Raw genomic sequence first — 22,352 nt, forward strand, 5'->3', positions numbered from 1 at the left:
CACAAACACAAAATGATATAAGTAAATACAACAGTTCATGCTGGAACCGGAAACATTTTGTGATTTTATATTTTTCTGTCATATTATTTTAATGTTCGTTTTTTTTCTTTGTTTTTCTTGTTTTGATCTTTATGAATAGAATAGAATGCCTTCATTGTCACTATACAGATGCATCTCCTACTCAGTGCAAACATTGGGGGGGGGGGGGGGGGGTGCACAGTTCTGCAGCACTATATACATATGAACAGTATTTAGACGAAAACAATTAGATATAATGTACAAATATACAATCCGGTGTGAAAAGAAAAGAAAAGAGAGAGAGAGAGAGAGAAGTAAATATGTAAATAAATAGCGTTTTGTATTGTTTGGGTTATTGCACATAGAATGTAGTTTTGCACAGTGGTGTGTTTATCAGTGCATGTGCATGTGTAAGTTAAGGGTAGTTATGGCTAATAACTGGATGATACCAAGTTCACCAGCTTTCTTAAAAGGCCAGAAGTGATGAGACTTATGTGTGACACGTTTTGCTATTATATGTGAACAGAATGGGGGGATATTCAAATACTCCTCTAACCAAAACAACATATTTTAAATTAAATCAGAATCAGAAAGACTTTATTTATCCCCAAGAGGCAATTAAGATACAACAGAGCAGCATGGCGTTAAAGATAAGGACAGGGCATAAACAGGCAATAAGAATGAGTTAACAAATACACAGAGTATACAGTATATACACAGTTTTAGAATTAAAGTGACTGAATAAGTGAATGCACTGCTATGTTATGTTAGTAACTTAAGAAGAACTCAAGAGTCATGCACATTCATGCAAATATAATGGAAACGGGGGATAGAAAGTAAAATATATATTCTTGATACTAACAAGAATGTATTTTGTGTGCATATGTAATATATTACCTGTCCAGAGGATACAATATATATCACTTGGATTAATTGTTTTCTGTATGGCATTTTCAGTCTCTCGCAGTTTACCATGTAGACACAGTCACAGAGTCTAGACTGTAAGCTGCACATATTCTGTGGCTGTAAAACAAACCCAAATCATCACCACTCCACTCCTGATCTCATCTGAGATTGTCTTATAAGTCTTTTTTTTTTCAGATACAAATGTCATGTTCCTTTTAGAGAGAAGAGCATTTCTCCTGAGAAAACACGTCATACTTATTTAGTCTTTTTTAATTGTTCTATCGTGAACTTTAACATTTAACATGCTAACTGAGGTCTGTCTAGTCTGAGATGTAGCTCTTAGTTTTTTGTAGTTTCTCTGAGCACTTCACAGTCTGATGTTGGGGTGAATTAGCTTGAGTTTCTCAATAGCTACTAGCAAACAGGGAAATTGTGCCAGCTTTTCTTTTGTCCTAACATGGCATTGTCCATGTTAGGACACTATTTATGTTACCCTTTTAGTTGCTGTCCAACTGTATCCTGCTGTGTTATTTTGTCCTTGTTCATTTCACTGAGGTATTTTTCAAAGTCTGCCACGATCCCTGAGTCATTATTTGGTCACTGCCTGGCATGTGTTACGTTTTTCTTCTTTTCATTGTCAGCTACAGGTTTACTGGCTAATGTAAGAACAGGAATATGAAGACACAAATATTGATCATCACTTTATTTCACGATAACATAAATATTTTTCTTTGAAACATTTTTTTTACATCATTTGGCACTCATTTTGCAATTATTTCATTGAAGGTTAAGGCACAGCATGGGAGTAGATCACACAGTTAAAGATGCAGCACACAGTGCAAGAAGAATTTTAACAAGTAGGTTGTAACCTACGAACAAAAGGCACAGTCAGATTAATGGGACTTAATAAAAAAAAAAATCACATTTTTGATTTACTACATATGCACTAAACATGTAGCAACAAATCAAATCTGTCAACATTCAATGCTAAATATTTAAAATCATTTATAAAAAGCTTCAACTTACATCTAAATAAATCAAGATGATCAAAAAATATATACGTGATTTGGAAAAAGTAAAGCACTTTTGTATTTTTCATATAAATAATTGTTAATACATAAGGCATTGCCATTAAAACGAACCAAGAAACATAAAGTGTCGTCTTTCACACTATGCATTGACACTTGCATCACATAAATGGAGTAGGTACGTGTACTAAACAGACTGGTTCATCAGTCGTTTTGCCCTCTGTGTAGCAAAAGTTACTTAAAGCTCATGACTGGATACAGAAGGAAAACTCTGATTAACTACTGGTCAGCACTCCACCAAAAACATAAACACACACCTATTTTAACCGTGCAACCTCAAGTGCACATTTTTTGTTTCCAGCATCCTGTAATTCAAGTCTGTACATGACTGAGCACATGTGCTAAGTTTAAATGCACTTCTGTAGACATACGATCATGATATGTGTATGGGCTTACAATAGTTGAGCAAAAACCTCAGTTCAGCGTCATGCACTGGTCCAAAGGCATTTAATACACAGTTAAGTGTAAATATGTGAAACAATTAAAATTTCCAACCATTAGAAAATGGGGACGATCATATTAGAAATATCTTCTTTCAGCCAAAAATACCTTAACACGAGGAAGAAGACAGATCTTTAAATCTGATTTGATGTTGTCTCTCTATCAGCACTCTTAGGAGCTACTGGTAGTTTCCAGAGTTAGCATCATTTGGAAGATTAAGACAACCTGTGTGCATTGTGAGACCTTCAAAGGAAAGGTCAGAGGAAAGGTCAGTAGCAGAGCTGTTATCTGGTGACATCATTCCAGTTTTGAAGGAGCCTTGCAGATCCATGTTGATACAGAGCACATCTGAAAGCAGCTGCCTCTTGTAGTTTTCCAGACGCGTGAAGACATCCTGGACTGAAGAGCTCCTCCCGTTCACCCAAGTGGGAAACAGGCTCGGGGAGCTGAAGTGGGATGGGATGGACTTGTAGTGGTGCAGCTCCAGTTGGCAGAACAACCTAGTATTCATGAGAAGTATTTAACAGCATGAATATGGAGTAAGCTGTAACTGTGTGATTTTGTGTTATTAAATCAGGTTTAGATACAAAAAAACCCAAACATTTTTATGACAACGAATCAAATTCAGATGTGTGAACAAGGAGAGGGAATCTGCAGTTAGCAGCTCTGCTTCACTTTCAAATTATCATATAGATCCTAAAACCTCACTGTAGATCATCTTCTATGAACTACACGGCAGATAGCTACAGCAACCAAATGATACTGATGCTCTGTAACTGCTGGATGTGTCAACACGGTCAATTTATCAGACAGAACAGGGATTTTTAGTGGCTACTTGTTTCTGCTGCCCCCAACTGGATCAAATAACCAGTTACTGTAGGTTTAACCAAGTTGAAATTCAGCACTGTTCATTCACTGTATGAAGCAGATCCAGTTTTGGGGTTTATCAACATGGCATCATAATGACAGGCGTTGTAAATATGTGGCATAAATGGATGGCAGAAACTGTAAGTTAAAGTTTTGTGTAACTGCAGAGCTAAACCTACCTGGCAGATACACTACGGGACAAGCTTCTGGAGGTCTGGCGAAGAAAACACTGTAGGATTTTCAATAACTGTTCTTGAATCCACACCACATCTTCCTGCACATCTGGCAGCCACTCCAAAAGTCTACACAAGGGACAAATGATTATTAGTCAGAAGACATAGTCGCCAGAATCAGAATACTTTATTAATCCCTGAGGAATTATAAGGTTACAGTTGCTCCCAGACAGTAAGAACAGTAACTGACTGAACCAACTTAAATAATACTATATATATATATTACAGTAATAGTAAAATGGTGTTAAGACAGATTTTCACTGTATGCACTCTAAATGAAATACAGTTTAAAGGTAATTAGTTCAATAAAAGGGACTACATGTAGAAACAGACAGACAGTGCATCTGAGGGAATAGGAACAGACGTAATGAAGTCCTACAGCACCTGAGAGTCAAGGACATAGCAGACTCCAGGGTGAGAGTGTAGGGAAGCATCATGGCTGTGGCCATCCTGACAGGAAGCAGGTTGCTTAGCGACTGCGCCAGGCTCCTCCTCTCCATGCAGGCCTCGACCAGAGCTGCAGAGGGAGGCAGAGAGACAGAATTACCCTCCTATGTGCAAAACTACAAAGAAACTGTACACAAGTTCTATCTTATGACATATCAAAGGGATTTTTTCAGTACAGAGGACATTGTGTACTTTACTTTCCCACAAGACTTGCAGTGACGTAAAGGTTTGAGCACTTTTACTCAAAATTTGTGTTGTGACTATTATAGTTAGCAGAAAATTTGCTGATTTCCAAAAGATGAACCAAGCTCGACATTTAAACTAAGATAAGGGTTTTATAAAACAACTGGCACTAGAATAATCACCTCTCAGTTTTATGCCTTTACCCACAGGGTAGAGGTGCAGTTCATATCCAAGTCTGCCCTGATTTGACCTTTAGCAATTTTATCATTTTAGACATTTGTATAAATGATGTACGAATTCTTAATTAAAAAAACCCCGCAAAAAACCCAAATGTTTGTTGTGAGGTCACAGTGACATTTAAACACAGAGAGTTCCTCCATAAGTTCAATTTAAAGAATTCACTTCAGGTATTCCTGAGATATGACACAAGACGTCTAGTCACAAAAACATAAAGATCTTGGCCATGGCTGCCTCTTTTCTGGAAAAAGAGCAGCAGGCAAAATGTTTACAAAGGTCCCAGGACTTTAGTTAGATTTACAAGGCTTAACAAGGATTGAAAAACTCAGCTGGCTACATAAAGGCTTACAAGCTGTGATTTCTCCTAAAGAGCGTTTTAATATGAACCAACTATGCAGGATGCTGAAAACTTTTTTTGAAACTGGGAGAAATGGAAGAAAAAAGCAACATTGCTTAAAATTTTAAACATTAGGTCCTTGCAGTATTGTTCACAGTGACAAATATTTTAAAGATTATGAAAGGAGTTTTAAATTGTTTTTAATCTCTAGATATATTTATCCACTACCCAGGCAGATGCTGCTTTCAGTTTACTAAAAGGTTCCATTTCTTGCTTTGTAACAGTGTACCAACTTTTCAACTCAGTCTGTACCTTCGGCATCATGTTACCTTTGTGCAGAGCAGGAGGAAGGTACTCAATGATCTGCTCGTCAAATGAGGCGCAGGCATAAACCTCCAATGCTGTCTCTTCCACCTGTGACTTTTCTTTGTCTTCACTTTTATTTGCGTCCTCCTCTTCACTGACTTCCTCATTTTCTTCTTTGTTAGCTAGTAGTGGTCTGTCTGTATAAATTCGGTGGAGATTAAGCAATCCTGAAAAGAAGAGAAAATACCAGAGTAACTCACTTAATCTGGGACCATCTGTCAGAGTCATTTCTTAATAAAATAAATAACTTAACGAGTTCATAATGTTTAAAATACTTGTGTTGCTAAGTGTCGCCTTAGTAAACTCATGCTTTGAGTTACATAAAGCTAACGACTAACGATAACGGCTAAGAGACGCCAAATCACAGGAAAAATCAGTCTATTGATTTGATGACATAGTCATAGGAAGCACAAGCAGTGATAGTATATCTGGCTGATAATGTTTGTACATATCTCAGAGCCAGGGGACAAAAGATCGATTAAACTTGTCAGTACCAATCAGAAGAAGCTTTGAAGTAAGTTGGCAGATCAACAACCCTTACCATTTCTCTTTAAAAAATGCAGCGCATCCGTGTATCCCTGTTTACACATGGCCTTCATTACCTGCACTCAAAACAAACACATAGAGTTATCTCACATGAGTCAGAGAGGCCCACTGAGTTCACTCACTGAGCCAATCAATTTGTCGGCAGCTGTGTGTGTATCTCTATGTGCATAGATCCGGAAGGCTGTAATCAAGCTGCATACCATTGGATCTGGAGGAAAAAGTGCTCTGGAGACTCTGTAGAGGTTTTTGAGAGTGAACTTGATGCTTGTGTTGGTGAAGCGAAGCTCGTGCATGTTGGTTGAGGTGTCTCGGGGGCAGATGTCGCTCTCTCCTGAGAACGGGGACACGGTGATGGTGTTTTTTAGCTCGTACTGAGGGAGGTTGTCTGAGATTCCTCCATCAACGTATCGCTGCATGAATAAAGAAAAAAAAAAAACATCAGAAAATCTACAGAAAATAACACGTGATTGACTTTAAAGGACCCGTGTCCTTACAGCATTTTCTAAACAGGATGATGATAGCAATGACATAATATCCCGTGTATTGACTAATCTGTGTTTTTATTGAAGTGAAGGCATGGCAGAGGTTTCACACTGTGTCAACAGATAAGATGTGGATGACATCAGCAATCTGAACTTGAGCCACTGAGGGTTAAGAGAGCAAGAACAGAGTAACTTTGAAAGCCTGTGCCTGGACCATCACATTTGGCTCGGCTACTCTCTAATTTTGGTCACAAGCTCTGCATACAAACAAGAGCATGTAAGCTCCAAAAAAACCATCACAAAGGCCACGGCGAGCAGTTGGGACCGCTGGTATTGCTCAACGATGTTTCCCAGAAAAAAACCTTTGTTCTAGAAACATGGCCAGCAAAACTTCCCCCTTTAGTGTGAGATCTGCGACAAACACTAACTCTGCAGGAATTTTATAATCATTGTTTCCAAACACATGCCATTCAGAGCAAACACATTCTCAGGGAAGGGAGGCCCCTGACGGGCGCACTTACAGAGAGAAGAAAAAGTGCCAAAAGTCACAGCAAAGCACAATAGAAGGAAACACGATGTGTAATTCAAGCAAAGCAGCAAAGCGGACTCGCCATGACATGTTTTAAACATGCTGTGCTTCTATATTCCAACATTTAATATCTTCTTAGGGAAAGATTTAATTAAATATTCCAAAAGCAGGAACGTGAGATTAGAAGAAAGGTGCACGGATGCCAGATAAGAGTACATTTACTTACTACTCCTTGCAGTGTGGGAGGAATGATGCCACAGTACACTGGGATGTAGGCACTGCAGACACACGCCTGATTTGGAAAAGAAATAATAAGAAACAACGTCTGATTAATAACTGTAAATGGAAATACAGTTCTTTGACTGCTGGAGATTTTCTGATTGATTTAAATCAAATCAAGCAGACTGCAGTTAAATAATACTCACAGCACATAAACACTGTGATATCAGAAATTATTATTATTGTTTTTCTGGTCTTAAAGGATATTTTTTAATAACATTAACTGAAATAAAAAAACAATAGGGCTGCAGCGTGTAACTTTTATTATTACAATATAACAACCTACACAACAATTCAAGCACAACATATCAGAAAATGGTGAAAAAATTGCGTGCCATAGTCCAGTGTAGCATCTGCATATCATTTGTTTTGCCTCAGTAACAAAGGAGTTGCAGTGGAGATGAATATTATGTTGCAGTGAGCCTGCTGATCAAAGTATTAACACTTGCATACCTGCACCACTTCCTCCTTGTTGTTGAACTGGGTCACCAGGACGTTTTCTCCATCTGTAACTCGGGTGAGAGAGATTCCCAGCCTCCCACTGGCTCGAATGTGGCAATCAGCTGGCAGAGTGCCTCGCAGCATGTGTCGCACGATCTTCACCAGGTTAAAGGAAGGATGCATCGGCCCGAGGAACCGCTTTCTTGCGTCTTTGGCAACCTCAATGATGCTTGCACCAGCCTCTCCTGTGAAACAGGGAAACAGACATTGGCGTCTGGGAACTGTTGTGCACTTTATGACAGAAAGTTTTGGTGCTTATGTTGCAGTGAATAAGAACTAGATAAAGCATTTTAAGGGGACAGGTTAATGGACATCAGTGTAATATATATATATATATATATATATATATAATTAAAAGCATGCCAAATTTTAGCAATACTCCAATATTACATTCATAGTCCTTGGGAAGGTCGTGTAGTAAGTATACAACAAAACAGACACAAATACACTCACAATCGGTTTTTACATGTAGAGCATCAGATAAGAGGACTTGCCTGGGTAACAGGCGATACATTTAAAGCAAGAATTAGAAGACTGATGGCGATCCTGTTACAAAACATCCTCTCTTCCTCAGAAGATGGTTATCACTTTTGAGTTGCACCACTGAGCTAATGAGCGTGAGGATGGCCTCAATGCCACTCTGTTTCCATTTCATGCTACATCATTTTCTTCTTCCGTTCATTTCAAGCTATAATGCATAGTTACATGCAATAACTCCTACAAAGTACTCGAGCTTAGTAATCTAAGACCCAATATATACTTGCCGAGACATACTCCAGTGACCAGAGCAGTGGCGGTGAGAGCTCCAGCAGATGCACCGTATATGTGCCGGGCGTTCTGGACCAGAAAGGGAGCCTGCTCCTGCAGGCAGCTAGCCACACCAATGTGGTAGATACCAAGGAAGCCGCAGCCTGCGAAAGAGATGTTCCACGGGGAGTCCAGTGGAAACATCCTGCCAGGGCGGTCCACAGCTGTGGACTCCAGTGGGGCTAAGGTCGCTGGAACACGATACGACTGGGTTTACGCAGATAACAACTTATAAAAACTAGCTAACAGTCTGCTTCTAGAGCCTGTTCATAACTTAATGTCGGTCTACTGTCTTCGTTAAGCCTAAGTCAGATTTTCCGTTGCAGGTAGCGCCGAAACAGTCAGACTGTTTAAAAATGCCTTCACGGTAAAAAGTAAGAAAGCTGTAATTACAAACAGCCCTGGACTGCTTAATATACCTCCGCAGTAGACCACGGGGACTTGTTGTGATTTCATGAAGTACTGGCGTGAGGAGGGCGTAGAGTGAACCCGCCTGGCCAATCATCAACGACACCGCAAATTCTAGTTCACCAATCACAATCGAGAAAGATACTAAAGCGACCAATCACACTCTGCGTCGTTGAAACACCCGGAAAGTCACAGAGCGGTCACTCGCGTCTTCTCTGACAGCTGTCAAAAGTTCGTCCCCAGACGGAGCAAGGCGTTTTGTTTTGTCCTTTCTATATTTGTCTATCTGTTTATGTTTTTTCGTTGTCAGGAAAAAATGTCCAGTCTAGGATCTATGAGGATTTTCTTCAATGATAGGTGTTATCGCTCGGAAGGTGTATTGATTTCCTGTTATGCAATATTGGCAAGATACGCCAGATTACCCCCCCCCCCCCCCCCCCATCCACACACACACAGGGCGGCATCGCCACAAAATAGTAAATATTGGTACAAGTTGAAATGGTAGTAGGGTTTCACAACATACAGTAATGAAGTCCCAAATCTCTTGCGCCTGAAGTACACCCAGCAATAACACTGAAATGTTTTTCTGAACACTTCACAGAAATAGATTGCAAATAGTCACTGCTGTGGGAACTGATTCAGGTTCTGTTCGGGACACCATGATTTCTCCGGGGAGCATGCCCTATTATGAAAGAGCATGAGCTTGAGTTGATTCTTTTAAAAAATGATAACTGGATCACAAATTGTTCTTGGGCAGTCCAGACCTCCTGGGGCACGCTTGGACTCACAAAAAATGGACTGAGCTCCAAGAAAGCCACTAAAAACAACAACAAAAGAATACAGGAGGTGACACTTTTTTTCTGACGGAGTATTATGTTCTGATCACTCTGACTCTACCACCTTTGACCTTCGGTATAATTTATCTTAGTCAAACAAATACTTTTACACTTTAAAGTAAATTTTCTGCAATGACCTTTTGACATAATTTCCTCATCGATATGTAATGCAAATCATTACATATTGATTTCTGGACTTATCACTGAACAAATGGACAACACAGTTAAAAAACAAGTAGCACATTTGAGGACGAATGATGACAGTATAGAAGCTAAAGGTCTCCTGAGCTATTTTCTATATAAAAAATATATTTATTTATAAACATACATATATATTAAATATCATATGTTATGGCTGTTTTGTGTATGCCAGAATAACTGTAGACTGAAAATATTACTTTTAACTAACATTTGTCAGTAAGTTAAAAGTAACAATTTTGGCATATGTATAATTTATATGAATATGTTAACTGTAAGTTAATGCAAATATTAAATCAGGAACTCAATGCATTAGGCATATATACATGGTCAAGACAACATGCTCTTCAAACCAAGCATGAGAATCAGGAATAAAGGTGATTTAAATAATTTCAAAAGCGGCACGGTTGTTGGTGCCAGACAGGCATGCCTGAGTAATTCAGAAACTGTTGATCTGCTGGGTTTTTCCCACAGGCCATCTCTGGGGCTTACAGAGAATGGTCTGAAAATGAGAAAATATCCAGTGATCTGGGTGAAAATGTCATTTTGATACCAGAGGTCAAAAAAGAATGGCCATACCACTTTGATCTGATATGAAGGCAAAAATAGCTCAAATACTGAAGCTAAACCCAAGGTATATATACAAGCATCTCTGAAAAATACATGAACACTTGGATCCATCAGAGGTATCAAAGATTCAGGCTTGTGGTGGTGTAAAGTTGTAGGGGATTTTGTCTTAGGACACTTTGGGCTCCTTACTACTAGCTGAGCACCATTTAAACACCGCAACCTGAGTATTGCTGATCATGTCCATTCTTTTATGACCACAGTGTACCTATCTTGTGATGGATGCTTCCAGCAGGATAACACACCATGCCACAAAGCTCAAATCTTCTCAAACTGGTTTCTTGAACATGACAATGAGTTCACTGTACTCAAATTACCTCCACAGTCACGGGTAATTTTACCAATTTAAAAGATAATTTTAAAATTATTTCATTAATCGTATCATTACGTTCGCGTTTAAAATTGTTCACAGCATGAGACATCTGAAAATAGTGTTTATGGGTGGACATCATCACACTAACGCCTACAGCAATAAAATTGTCTCAACAGCGCCGCCCGATGGTCAAAGGGGGACTAACATCACTGCACACGTTGCTAACACGACGGTCCCGCCCTCTGCTGAAACTTTGGCGGCGCTACCATCAAGGCGCTCGTTGTGATACACAAGAGCTACCGAAGGGGCGGGCTTCTAGAATTAGACGGAAAATGTCGATTTGACTCCTCCTATCTTCCGTCGCCAGATCTTGTGAACAAAACAAACGAACAACAGTGACGCAGAGCCCTCTTTTTAAAAAACAATCTGGTTTCCGGAAGTAGCGACAAAGAGTTAAGAAACCAGACTCCTTTGTTACACGTTAGTAATCTAATAACGTTGCATTAAGTCGTAAACAGCTCTGGTAAATTAAAGCGAATACCAAGAGCTCCACCGTAGTGAGCGGATATTTTTTTAATTTGCATTTTTGTTCTTAATTATAGCTATGGCCATAACTAATAACGTTTAGCTTCGTAATTGTTAGATTAAACTAATTCAGAACTTGTGTCACACATAAACTGTTCCTCCCTTCTCATGGCAGCCTCTTAGCTCCGTCTGGGTGTAATGACATGACCTGTACATAACAAACGTTATGCGGGGAGAAAGTCTCAGGAAAGTACTGGGCGAGTGGCAAGTCAGCTAACAGACTTTGTGTTCAATGGACAGAGGCAGCGAAGACGACGCGCCTCCCGATGAAGATTGTGGATGCCATGCAGCCAGCACGGAAGACGGAGAGGTGGAGGTTACACCTGCATGCAGCCTTTCAGGTGGAGTTGCAGAAATTTTGGCCCACGGAATCTGGGGACTTTTGAATCAGGAAGAGGAGAGGATGACTGGTCCCACTATGTTTGGAGAGCAGGGAGATGTTGTTGATCCTCCCTCTGTGTCTCCCATCAGCCTTATGGATACCTGTGCTCCCTCCATATCCACCCTTCCCTCCTGCTCATACTCCTCCAGCCGTCACACCGACTTTTCCTCCTCCTCTTCTTCTCCCTTGTCCTTGTCTCCACCCTTGCCTCCTTCCGTGGAGCTTTCAGCTGTGTTGACTGATACAAGATTGACCCTGGATGTGTACCGGGGAGGTGCAGCTGCATTGCCCCTCCTTTGGGAGTCCATCCCGGGGCAGCTGAAGGGCCTTCAGTACCTGAGGCTGGGCTCTGAGGAAAAAGCAGGGCTGGATGGTGCACTGGATGTCCTGTCCCATCTGACAAAGCTACGATCACTGGCTATTCGGGGTACTTTTTTCATAAATTTAATTCAGTGTCATCTGCTTGTCACCATACGTGTTTCATTGCATTTTAGTTGTTACCTTTAGTTAAATTAAACTATGTAATACTGTGCCATAGAATGATAATTCTTCTGTGATTCTCTGTCTTTTTCTTCTGCTCTAATTGCATTTTTCTTTCTAACTAAAGGACACTGTTTACATGACTCAAGAGGTGACCCCCTGCCTGGCCTCCTCACCACCTTACCAGCATCTATTTCCTCACTTTCCCATCTGGTGCACCTGGATCTCTCCTTCAACCAGCTCTCCTGTTTGCCATCCTGTCTGCTTAGCCTTCCCATGTTGTCCTCGTTGCTCCTCTGTCACAACCACCTCTCGGCTTTGCCCGCTGATATAAGCCAGCTTTCCTCCCTCACCTACCTCTCCCTCCTGGGGAATGAGCTGGTGTCTCTCCCCCCAGGTCTGGGTCAACTGAAAGCACTACAGACTCTGGATGTGTCAAATAACCTCCTACAGGAGCTACCTGACGAAATTGGTTCACTGGAGGAGCTTGTTAAGCTGGAATTGTCCCAGAACAAGCTAAAGCAGCTACCAGAGAGCATGGGTAAGGGCATAAGGGTGAGTGGGTGTGTCTAGTGAAATATCACTTAATGTAAGATAAATTGGTCCCGGAGCAATTCAAAAAGAGTAACGTTGTCTTTTTTTTGTTGCCCAGGCTCTCTCCTTTCACTCAGGGAACTTGTCATCTACAGCAATGACCTCCGTCTGATCCCACTCTGTCTGAACAAACTGCCTCTGCTTAAAATAGACGTCCGTGACAATCCCCTGGGACGACCTCCAACACCTCCTCCTCTCTCTCCTACACCTGGTGAGCAGAGAAAAACAGGAGCTTAAAATCGATTAGAGCTCAATGTATTTTGATCCTGAACATGCAGTGTTAAAGTTTGTTTTTAGCATATTAACTGTGTTTTTTTCTCACCAGATGAAGCAGAAACAAAACTCCCAGAACTGCACATTGGGTTTAATCAGCACAGGTACAGTTTCACTCATAGCAGGCTCATATTTCTCATTCTTTGAAATAATACCGTTAGTTAAATTGATATAAGCTATATTAAAAAAAAGGTTTGATGCTCCTTTTGCTCTTTAGTTTCTGCATTTCGTCTGCCGGGTGTCATGTGTTCCTCCCAGGGGGGGCTGAGCTGGTGTTCCCCCCAGGATGCATAGTGACAGCCACAAAACTGGCCTGGGCCGAGAAGAGGCCACAGCGAAAGTGGGTACAGCTGGAGGAGCATGAGATCCTTCTTAGTCGTCCGCTGGAACTTCGTCCTCATGGAGTCACATTTTTAAAGGTATTTTAAAGCGTATAGGAACACTCCATAACTATTTAGTTATCATGATTTGGTAGTTTGTGATTTGCGGCTGTGGAGAAACTAAACTTTACCTCTGTTTACATATTTGTTTAGAACCTTAGTTATTTACACACTCGGGTAAACATGACCCACCTAGTTCTTTTGTAATATTAGTTATACAGTCATCAGCCACTTTATTCGTTTCACCTTGTTAGTACCAGGTTTGACCCCCTGCCTTAATTCTTCATGGCATACATTCAGCACAGTGTTATAAATTTTGGTACAAATTGACACAATAGCATCACACAGTTGCTGCAGATTTGTTGGCTGCACATCGATGATTCGAATCTCCCGCTCCACCACATCCTAAAGATGCTCTACTGGATTTAGATCAGGTGACTGTGGAGGCCATTTGAGTACAGTGAGTTCTTTGTCATATTCAAGAAACCATTTGCTGGAAGCAGGAATCAGAAAATTGGTACACTGTGTTCATAAAGAGATTAGTCAGCAGTAACACTTACGTAGGCTGTGGTGTTCAAATGATGCTTACTTGGTAGTAAGTTGCCCAAAGTTTACCAAGAAAAGAATTCCCAAAAAAGAAAAAAACTCATCAGACCAGGCAATGTTTTTCCAGTCTTCCACTGTCCAATTTTGGTGAGCTGGTACAAATTGTATTCTCAGTTTCCTGTTCTTAGCTGTGAGGTGTGGCACCCGATGTGGTATTCCACTGCTGCTAACCATCTGCTTCAAGGTTTAATGTGTTGTGCATTCAGAGATGCTCTTCTGCATACTTGGTTGTAACGAGTAGATATTTGAATTACTGTTGCCTTCATATCAGCTCAAAGGAGTGTGACCGTGCTCCTCTGGCCTCTGATATCAGTAAGGGATTGAGCAGGTGTACCTAATGAAGTGGCTGGTGAATGTATGTATCAAACGCTTTTCTGGTGCCAAAAATAAGCCCTAGGTTTGAGCCTTCCTGGGCCATTTCTGTATGTTTGTTTGCACGTTAGGTTAGCAGGTGCCATAGGTGTGGATGTGAGATAGATAATGGGCTTAAAATGCACAAGATAAAGCACTGTATGAATGTGTGAATGTGACTAGTAACTTGAGTGGTTTCCATCAAATATTTGCTATTTCCTATCTGTTTCTTTCTTGCACTTGCATGAGATAAATGCATCTCACCTCTGAAATGCTTACAGCCTGTGGAGGTATGTGTGCCATATCACCGGACAAAAAGAAAGGAGGTGGTGGTGCGGACGTTTGATGGACAGTCATGGAGTACTTTGCCCACTGAGCTAAGGAGAGGAAGTGAGAGCCATAGCAGTCGCCCTGGGGGACGTCCAGCCAGGGTAACCCATAAAACATGCTACTGCAAATGGATATTATTACAATTTTTTTTTTGTCTTGGACAAACAGTATTACTATATTAGTGGTGAAACTGGCTTCTTTTTGTACCTTTAGCTGGCGTGCTGCTCAGTGAACCACTTTTCCTGGTTTATGGCAGTGTCTTGCCCAGTAAAGGACAGCTGCTCTGTCACACCAGCCGGAGGCTTACTGGTATCAAGTGCTGATCCTGGAGTAAAGCTTCACTTTCCTCCGGATTCCACAGTGGAGACTCGCACTATCACTTTACAGGTCAGCTAGCAGCAGTACCTATACATGATTGATATCACTGTTCTTGTCTGGTCTGCAAGACTTTGGTGTTTCCTGATTTGCAGGTGTTGCAGGTGTCTATGTCAGACGTGCAGACGCTGTGCGGTGATCCTCAGGCCAGAGTCAGCCCCCTACTTTGTCTCTCCCAGACTCCCAGCATGCATTTTCTACAGCCAATCAAAGTTCAGATTCCCCTGCCATCTGGTGTCACCGGTACATTACGTCCTCCTGATGCTCACACATGTGTAATAACACATTACATTAGTGTGTATTAATGTTTTTCTCCCTTTCTTTGCAGGCCATACAGTTGATATGTCCTGTTTGCATCTGCTCCATGGAGATCCCACTGCCCAAACCTGGACTGACATCACAGCACAAGTCTCTCTCTATGTGACCCATTTATATGCCATTTTCTACATTACACATTTCTCCTGGTAAGGGTCAGCTCTATATCACCATAAAGCACTTTTGAAATGTAATTTACAGTGTAGGATTATAATGTGTGTACCACTACAGGTACTGGCTCTGGTATACTACACAGCGCTGCGTCAGTGGGGTGGTCAGGAAGATCTACCAGAGGCTAAAACAGTTCAAAGTCCAGTTCCTGGTCCTCCAGAGGAAGACTGATCCTTCACAGGTTCTGCTGCAGTGCTTACCTTCTAACAAGGTTTGTGGTGATTTTTTTCTTGTGTTGTCACTGTGCACAGAGTCAGCCACTGTGGGTGGTGTCATAGCCTTGGTAGTGTATGACTTTGAACTGATTTGTTTCTGGTGTAAACTGCATGCTCAGGTGCTAAGCAATGGTTGTGGTGTTTCCTGCACAGGTAGAGAGCAGAATGCAGTCTTTGTCAGAACAATATGATGGACCCCAGCCTTCAGACCTGTGTGACCTGCTGGAAGGAGAGCAGTTCTTTGCTGGCTTTGAAAGAGGCTTAGAAATCAGCACAGGTATGAAGCCTTAGAGAAACTTGTTTGAGGTTGATTTGGAGTTTTTATCAAATCTACTGTACTGATCACATGGTTGCCACTGCTCACACAGTGAGCTAAACTGGCAACCCTGATACAGATAAGTGGAAGAAGATGGATGGATGGTGTTTTTATATCATTAGTGAACAGAGCAGACTATACCATTATGGCATTGAACTGTATTGTCAGCCAGGGTAACCAATCTAAGGGAGAAATCCCGTCATCCTTCAGCACGTGTGGGGTGAAGTTGTCAGATATAGGAATCACAACCAAGATTTACATAATATTTGCAGCACATTCATAGATAACTATGTAATCAGATCAAAAAGCTTCATTTCTATGTTGCCATTGTTTCAGACTCAATATTTCATAGTTTGCTTTGGATTTGGGTTAGGTCCTCTGTTCACTGTTTCACCTTCTGTGTGCATTTATTCTTCTCCTCTGCTCCCCCCCTGCTTGTCACAGTGAAACAGACACATAGGAGCAAAGAAGGGGAGAAGAGGAACAGTTAAAACATGGCTCAAAATAACACAACCTATTTTGTTGCTATAAATTTTTTTACCACCAAAGCGCTATACCTTTTTAAATGTTTTGTTTGTGATGACATTTTCATTGACTTAAAGGTTACTTTTTCCCAGGAATACAATGTCGCTGTGTTTTGGAAATCGTGATTTGAAAATTAACTACTAGATTTGCACACAATAAACGGGACAAAGGTCATTTTAAAGGAGAATCAATTATCTTTTTGGACAAAAATTAAATATGTGTTTAAACCTATACAGATGATTCTTTTAAGGATTTAATCAATGCCAGGAGAAGGACTTTAGCTTGTTTGTCTTTTCTTCCGAGGTCTTATGATGTGCTGTTGTGTAATGATTGCCCTGACATAACTTTTTGTCTCACACTGATATTTCCCTGTTTTTTTCCAGATAGACCAGACTGTGTGGGGGGAAGACTGTGTTTCGAGTTTTACTCCAGCCTCAAGAATCTGAAGGAAGTGTATATCTGTTCAGCACAGGGTCAGAAGGGACCAGTGAGGGGGCAGGTAAGTCATAGACCCCCCCACACACACACACACCCACCACCACACACACACTGTCTGCTTTATATTTAACTAGGAAAGCACATTTTTTAAACTCACAGGCTTGCATGCAAATATAGTATATAAGAACAAAACTGACTTTTCACAGTATAAATGAGCTTGAAGGTCACATCTGTGAAAGTATTAGCCTCACTTGGCTAATACGTACCCAGCCCAATTTTACTCTTTAGGTGTGTGTGTGTGTATGTGTGTGTGTGGGGGTGGGGGGGTGGGGGGATGTGTGTATCATGACCGCTTCTGTTAATGACAGTGCGGGGAATGAGTGGGAGGGTGAGGTGGGCTGCTTTTAACCATGTAAAGCACTTTGTGCTACAGTTTGTATGAAAAGTGCTTTATAAATAAAGATTGATTGATTGATTGATTGATTGATTGAAAGTGCCATCATGCACTTTATCCTTTAACAAGCTTGTGCAGCAATTTCTACATGATGGGACCAGGTGTGACCTACACTATTTTACAGGTTAAAACAATTCTATAATATTTACTGCTGTGATTTTTGTGATCCTGTCTTAGTGGTGTTGATTCACTCCTGTGGTTTATTTTTATTGTATTTTAGCTCATCATTTTCCTGTATGCTACATATATTGGAGCTGGAAAAAATATTAGTTGCACCTTTCAAAACACTGCAGGTCCAGTCCTGGTAGCTCAGAATTGAATCAAAACTTGTGGTCAAGAGTTTTAGTCTGTAGCAAAAGCTGAACACTTAATGTGAGGTATGCATTTTTAAGATAGCACAACATTACATACATACACACCTCACCCATACACCCCACATACCTTTAAACCTGTTGGTTTAAAAAATGTGTGGAAGCACACGGGAATTGATATAATTTCTCTGTGAATGGCCTCAGAAGACCCCACTCTGTTAAAAGTAGACAGCTGAATGACCTTACCTTTGGAGAGACAAAGTTAAAGTAAATACTAAAAAGATATACATTCACTTGAGGCATATATCATCTTCTCAGTACTTCTCAGAAGTCCCATGGCTTAGTTCAGAGATAATAAATCTCTTTTCACATGTTTTCTTTAGAGCAACATGAAGCCAAAGATAGCAAGAAAGTAGTTATCCCCAAATGTGTGTGGGAGGTGAGGTGTGCCTGATTTGCTTCACTGATATCTATCTTTGTGTCCTTTGTGCCAGGTACCTATTTGGTTGGACCTATAAATCCAAATTTTGAGCCTGGCAGCTTAGATTTGTCAGAGGACTACACTTTCTTTAAAAATGGTTCTTTTACAGCTTGTACCTTCCTAGGATACCTAAAACAGTTGATTGAAAAGTAATGAAATTCTCTGTTGCAATTACTCACCAATAGAATATTAGATATTGCTGGTCTCTCTCCTGTTATTTCCTAATGGATGTAGTGCAGTTTTTATGGAAAGGGGAATAAAAAGGAAAAAGTCTTCCATTTTAGTTCCCTGTAGTAAACTCACTGGTGCTTCCTGTGTGCTTGTATATGTCTGGATAGTGTCTGTTATGAGTAAGATATCCAAGGAGAAGACTTGTGCTCCTTGCATGGTGAATAAGAGAACATTTTTAACAGAGGCATCTATGTGGAGAACTGGTTTATTGACAAAGGTCTGTCTTAGTCTGTTTTACTCTGTGGAGCTCACATGGGAATGCCATAGTAGCCTACTCAATCTTTACTGGCAACCCAACGAACATCAGTCTGGAACTACAACTGTGTTAGACAGAGAATTACACACTTCACCCACTTCACAATGATAATAAAGAATCGCAGCAGTTTCGGTGTGGCAATAAAGAAACTCTTCCTCTCTGCCCTGCGGTGTGCTTGCTCCATTATTTGAGGGCAATTTTGGTTTAACTCAATAAACTGTGGACCCTGGGCTATCAATTTAAAAGAATTGTTATTCTAAACTGGAAACAGTGTAATCCAGCCTGTTTTTCCAAGGAACCACAGAGCGACCAACAACATAAAACTGTTCTCAGGGCCTGATATATAATACTTCTTGCCCAATGGAGTTTGGGTCTAAAGGAGATTAATTTCTAATAAATGTTCTTGTTGATTATAATGAATCACATTTAAAAAATTTAATGTGCTTTATGTGTTTTATGGTTAAATAGGTTTTGGACAACACTGATAATATGCTCTGCACCTCTGTTACAGGTGTCCTTTTATAGAGGGGAGATTCCCAGAAACCTGCCAGAGGAAGTAGCCAGAAAGAGGAAAGGACTCGACAGCCAGTGGCTTACAACTTTACCTTTAAGACTTCCTGTCAGTTGAAGAGATGGATCCTATTTTATTCTTATCTTAAAAGATATTATTGAATGTAAAATGTTCTGTCTATATACATGATTATTAGTTTCTAAACTAGACTGTTGTTGGTACAGAAAAAAGTTTTACAAGCATTATTTCTGAGGAGGCTTTCTCCTTATGCTCTGAGAGGGACCACTTTCTTTATTGTTCTTGTAGGCTCTAAACTCAGAGAACACTTTCATCATGGAGGAGGTCGAGTATCCTCCTCTGAACCTGGGTGACCCTGAGAGTGGCTACCTGACAGAAGCCAACCTGCTGTCCATCTCTCTTCAGATAGCACAAGACTGGCGTGTTATTGGCCTCAATCTGGGCTTGAGCTACCAAGAACTGGACCGCATCCAGTACAAGAACAGGTAGGACTGAACAATCATGTTCACTTAGAATTACTTAAGTGAACAAGCCTTTTACATGAAACACATTTTCAATTCTAATAGTACAGTCAATAAAAGTAAGTGACTTGTAGTTGATTAGTCTAAAAACAAGAAAAACAATCAAACATACCTCTTGTCATTGTGACCAAATAGCTCAAAACCTTTCTTGTCCATGTGGCAGCTGCAAATTTCAGTCGAGCTTGAAAGTGCTGATTTTAAAGCAGTACTGTCAGATAAATTGTTTTATATTTTATGCACCTCCAAATAAGTAAGTAACTACTCTCAACTTTTAGGTAAGCGAATGAAGCGACAATCAATGGTGCTCAAAAATACCCTAGAGCAGGGGTGGCCAACTCCAGGCCTCGAGGGCCAGTGTCCTGCAGGTTTTAGATGTGTCCTTGATCCAACAAAGCTGATTCAAATGGTTAAATGACCTCCTCAACATGTCCTGAAGTTCTCCAGAGGCTTGGTAACGAACTAATCATGTGATTCAGGTGTGTTGACCCAGGGTAATATCTAAAACCTGCAGGACATTGGCCCTCGAGGCCTGGAGTTGGCCACCCCTGCCCTAGGGGGTTACCCAAGCAATCTCATTCTGAAATCTCTGTGATGTGGATAGTTTTCTATGCAAAAGAAGCGCGTGTGACCACATTACTCTATCTATCTATCTATCTATCTGTCTATCTGTCTGTCTGTCTGTCTGTCTGTCTGTCTATCTATCTATCTATCTATCTATCTATCTATCTATCTATCTATCTATCTATCTATCTATCTATCTATCTATCTATCTATCTATCTATCTATCTGTCTGTCTGTCTGTCTGTCTGTCTGTCTGTGCTGCTTTAGCCAAGAGAGAGGTAAAAAAAAGAAAGGGAGAAAAGTACATTTGTTGAGCCAGTGATCACACATCATGGCACAGTCAAAGCTTTGCCAGGAACAAGATGGCGTGAGATATATGTAACAGGAGGAAAAATCCCGCAGTGGGAGAGACATGCTAGAGAATTTTGATTGTTTTAATCTGCACTGCCATCACGAAGCCATCTGGGACACTGCAGGAGATTACACACAGGCTGATGCTCATCTGGCCCTCCCCCTTCTCCTCGTGTTCAGAAAACCTCTATTGATTCATCCTGGAGGTGGAAGAAAAACGCAATATGTATATGTGTGTGTGTGTGTCTGTGTTTTTGCATTTGTGTGTAGGATTTTAATGTACGAATGTATTCACATTTTAATATTAATGTGCATTAGATATAACAGGTATAACAGTAGGAGATTAGAGGGTTTATTGTGGGATTTGAACATATATTTCAGTGGTGTGTTTTCCTTCGCCACCAGGGACAATCTGGGTGCCTTGGTCCTGGACATGCTGTTTCACTGGGCCCGGGCGCAGAAGAACGAAACACCCGGGGCAGTATCTCGGCTGGTGGCTGCTATGATCGAGAGCGGCAGGCGAGACCTAGCCGAAGAGATAGAGGACATTGTCAACATAGGAAAGAAAAAGTACACAGAGTCCTTGAGGAGAGTAGGTCTGGAAGCAGAGAGCTCCTCTCTGGGTGAAAAACAGCAGTAGATGAGCCCATGCTGGACACAGATGGCTGACTTACACTTGAGTGACCTGCTTGTTTACAGTGGGCCTCCACTATCTTGTTCTGCTGTCATCAACTGCAGAAGTGCACAATCATGACGACCGGCTAGGTGCAGGTGGCACCTTTCATAAGAGGAACAACAGAGGAACAGGTGAAATGGATTTACTGTGTAATGGCCTATGCCTTGTTTTTAACAACCCGACCCCCCAAGTATCTAAGCATCTAAAGCAGGGATGTTGAACTCATTGTACATGATGGGCCATGTACAATCGACTTTGATCTTCATTTAAGTAATTTAATTATTTAATTTATTTTATTAAAGAATCTATTACCTTGGTGTAATATGAAGGAACATGTGTTAGGAATAGTAGGAAGAGATGCTGAAAACATAATAAAATGCTGTTAAAAGTCATAATTTTATGACCTCCTTAACATTTTCCAAAGCTGTCCAGCGGGTTGGATTGGAGTCTTTGCTGGGCAGATTTTGGCCCCTAGGCCTTATGTTTGACAGTCCTGATCAAAATCATCTTAAACTTTTGACTCCGTATCTCAAATCTTTAACTTTTTATATATTTGTTTTCTTTAGCACTTTATAAATTTGTCTCATTCATTAAAAAAAAACCATCTCATTATTTCAAACCATAATTTCACTATAACTTTGTTTGATTCTGAATCATGTTTTTGATTCAGAATCAAATTATAATAACAAACTATAATTATTTTTTAAATATACCAATGACTGCATCTATTAATGTTGTTTTTTAATTTCTGGTACCTGTTCAGACAGCAAACAGCTCTGAGACCTGTGAGAGCATGTTACAGGACTACACTAAAACTGCAAACATAAGCCATTTTTACAGCTGATTACATTTCCTCCTTGTGTGCCTTTGGTCACTGAGTAATCAGTTTAGCTGCAGCACAATCTCAGTATGATATGAGGACGTTAGATCTTTGTAATGTATGAATGTACACTTTTTTTAATATGTCTTATAAGTAAAACTGGGATATATTTTTTG

At 40.6% G+C, this 22,352-nt stretch overlaps 2 protein-coding genes across 2 annotated transcripts; one reads left to right on the forward strand and one right to left on the reverse strand.

The window, feature by feature from the left end:
• Positions 1 to 244: 244 nt before the first annotated feature.
• Positions 245 to 8,695, reverse strand: pnpla2 (patatin-like phospholipase domain containing 2). The gene is made up of 9 exons (XM_063481077.1): positions 8,225 to 8,695; positions 7,413 to 7,645; positions 6,907 to 6,972; positions 5,870 to 6,079; positions 5,665 to 5,725; positions 5,087 to 5,290; positions 3,938 to 4,070; positions 3,500 to 3,622; positions 245 to 2,953 (listed from the first exon to the last, which is right to left on the reverse strand). Exons 1-9 carry the CDS (start codon positions 8,409 to 8,411, stop codon positions 2,632 to 2,634), a joined length of 1,539 nt encoding a protein of 512 aa, XP_063337147.1. The 5' UTR covers positions 8,412 to 8,695; the 3' UTR covers positions 245 to 2,631.
• A 2,625-nt stretch (positions 8,696 to 11,320) lies between these two features.
• pidd1 (p53-induced death domain protein 1) lies at positions 11,321 to 22,309 on the forward strand. Its single transcript, XM_063479543.1, has 15 exons — positions 11,321 to 12,043; positions 12,224 to 12,637; positions 12,749 to 12,901; positions 13,016 to 13,067; positions 13,181 to 13,382; positions 14,582 to 14,731; positions 14,844 to 15,017; positions 15,101 to 15,248; positions 15,334 to 15,469; positions 15,552 to 15,702; positions 15,860 to 15,983; positions 16,931 to 17,046; positions 19,230 to 19,337; positions 19,536 to 19,732; positions 21,086 to 22,309. The coding sequence occupies exons 1-15, from the start codon at positions 11,467 to 11,469 to the stop codon at positions 21,318 to 21,320; spliced, it is 2,937 nt and encodes a 978-aa protein (XP_063335613.1). The 5' UTR covers positions 11,321 to 11,466; the 3' UTR covers positions 21,321 to 22,309.
• Positions 22,310 to 22,352: the final 43 nt, after the last annotated feature.

This window comes from Pelmatolapia mariae, linkage group LG7, assembly GCF_036321145.2.
Source record: "Pelmatolapia mariae isolate MD_Pm_ZW linkage group LG7, Pm_UMD_F_2, whole genome shotgun sequence".
Classification (NCBI taxonomy): domain Eukaryota; kingdom Metazoa; phylum Chordata; class Actinopteri; order Cichliformes; family Cichlidae; genus Pelmatolapia; species Pelmatolapia mariae.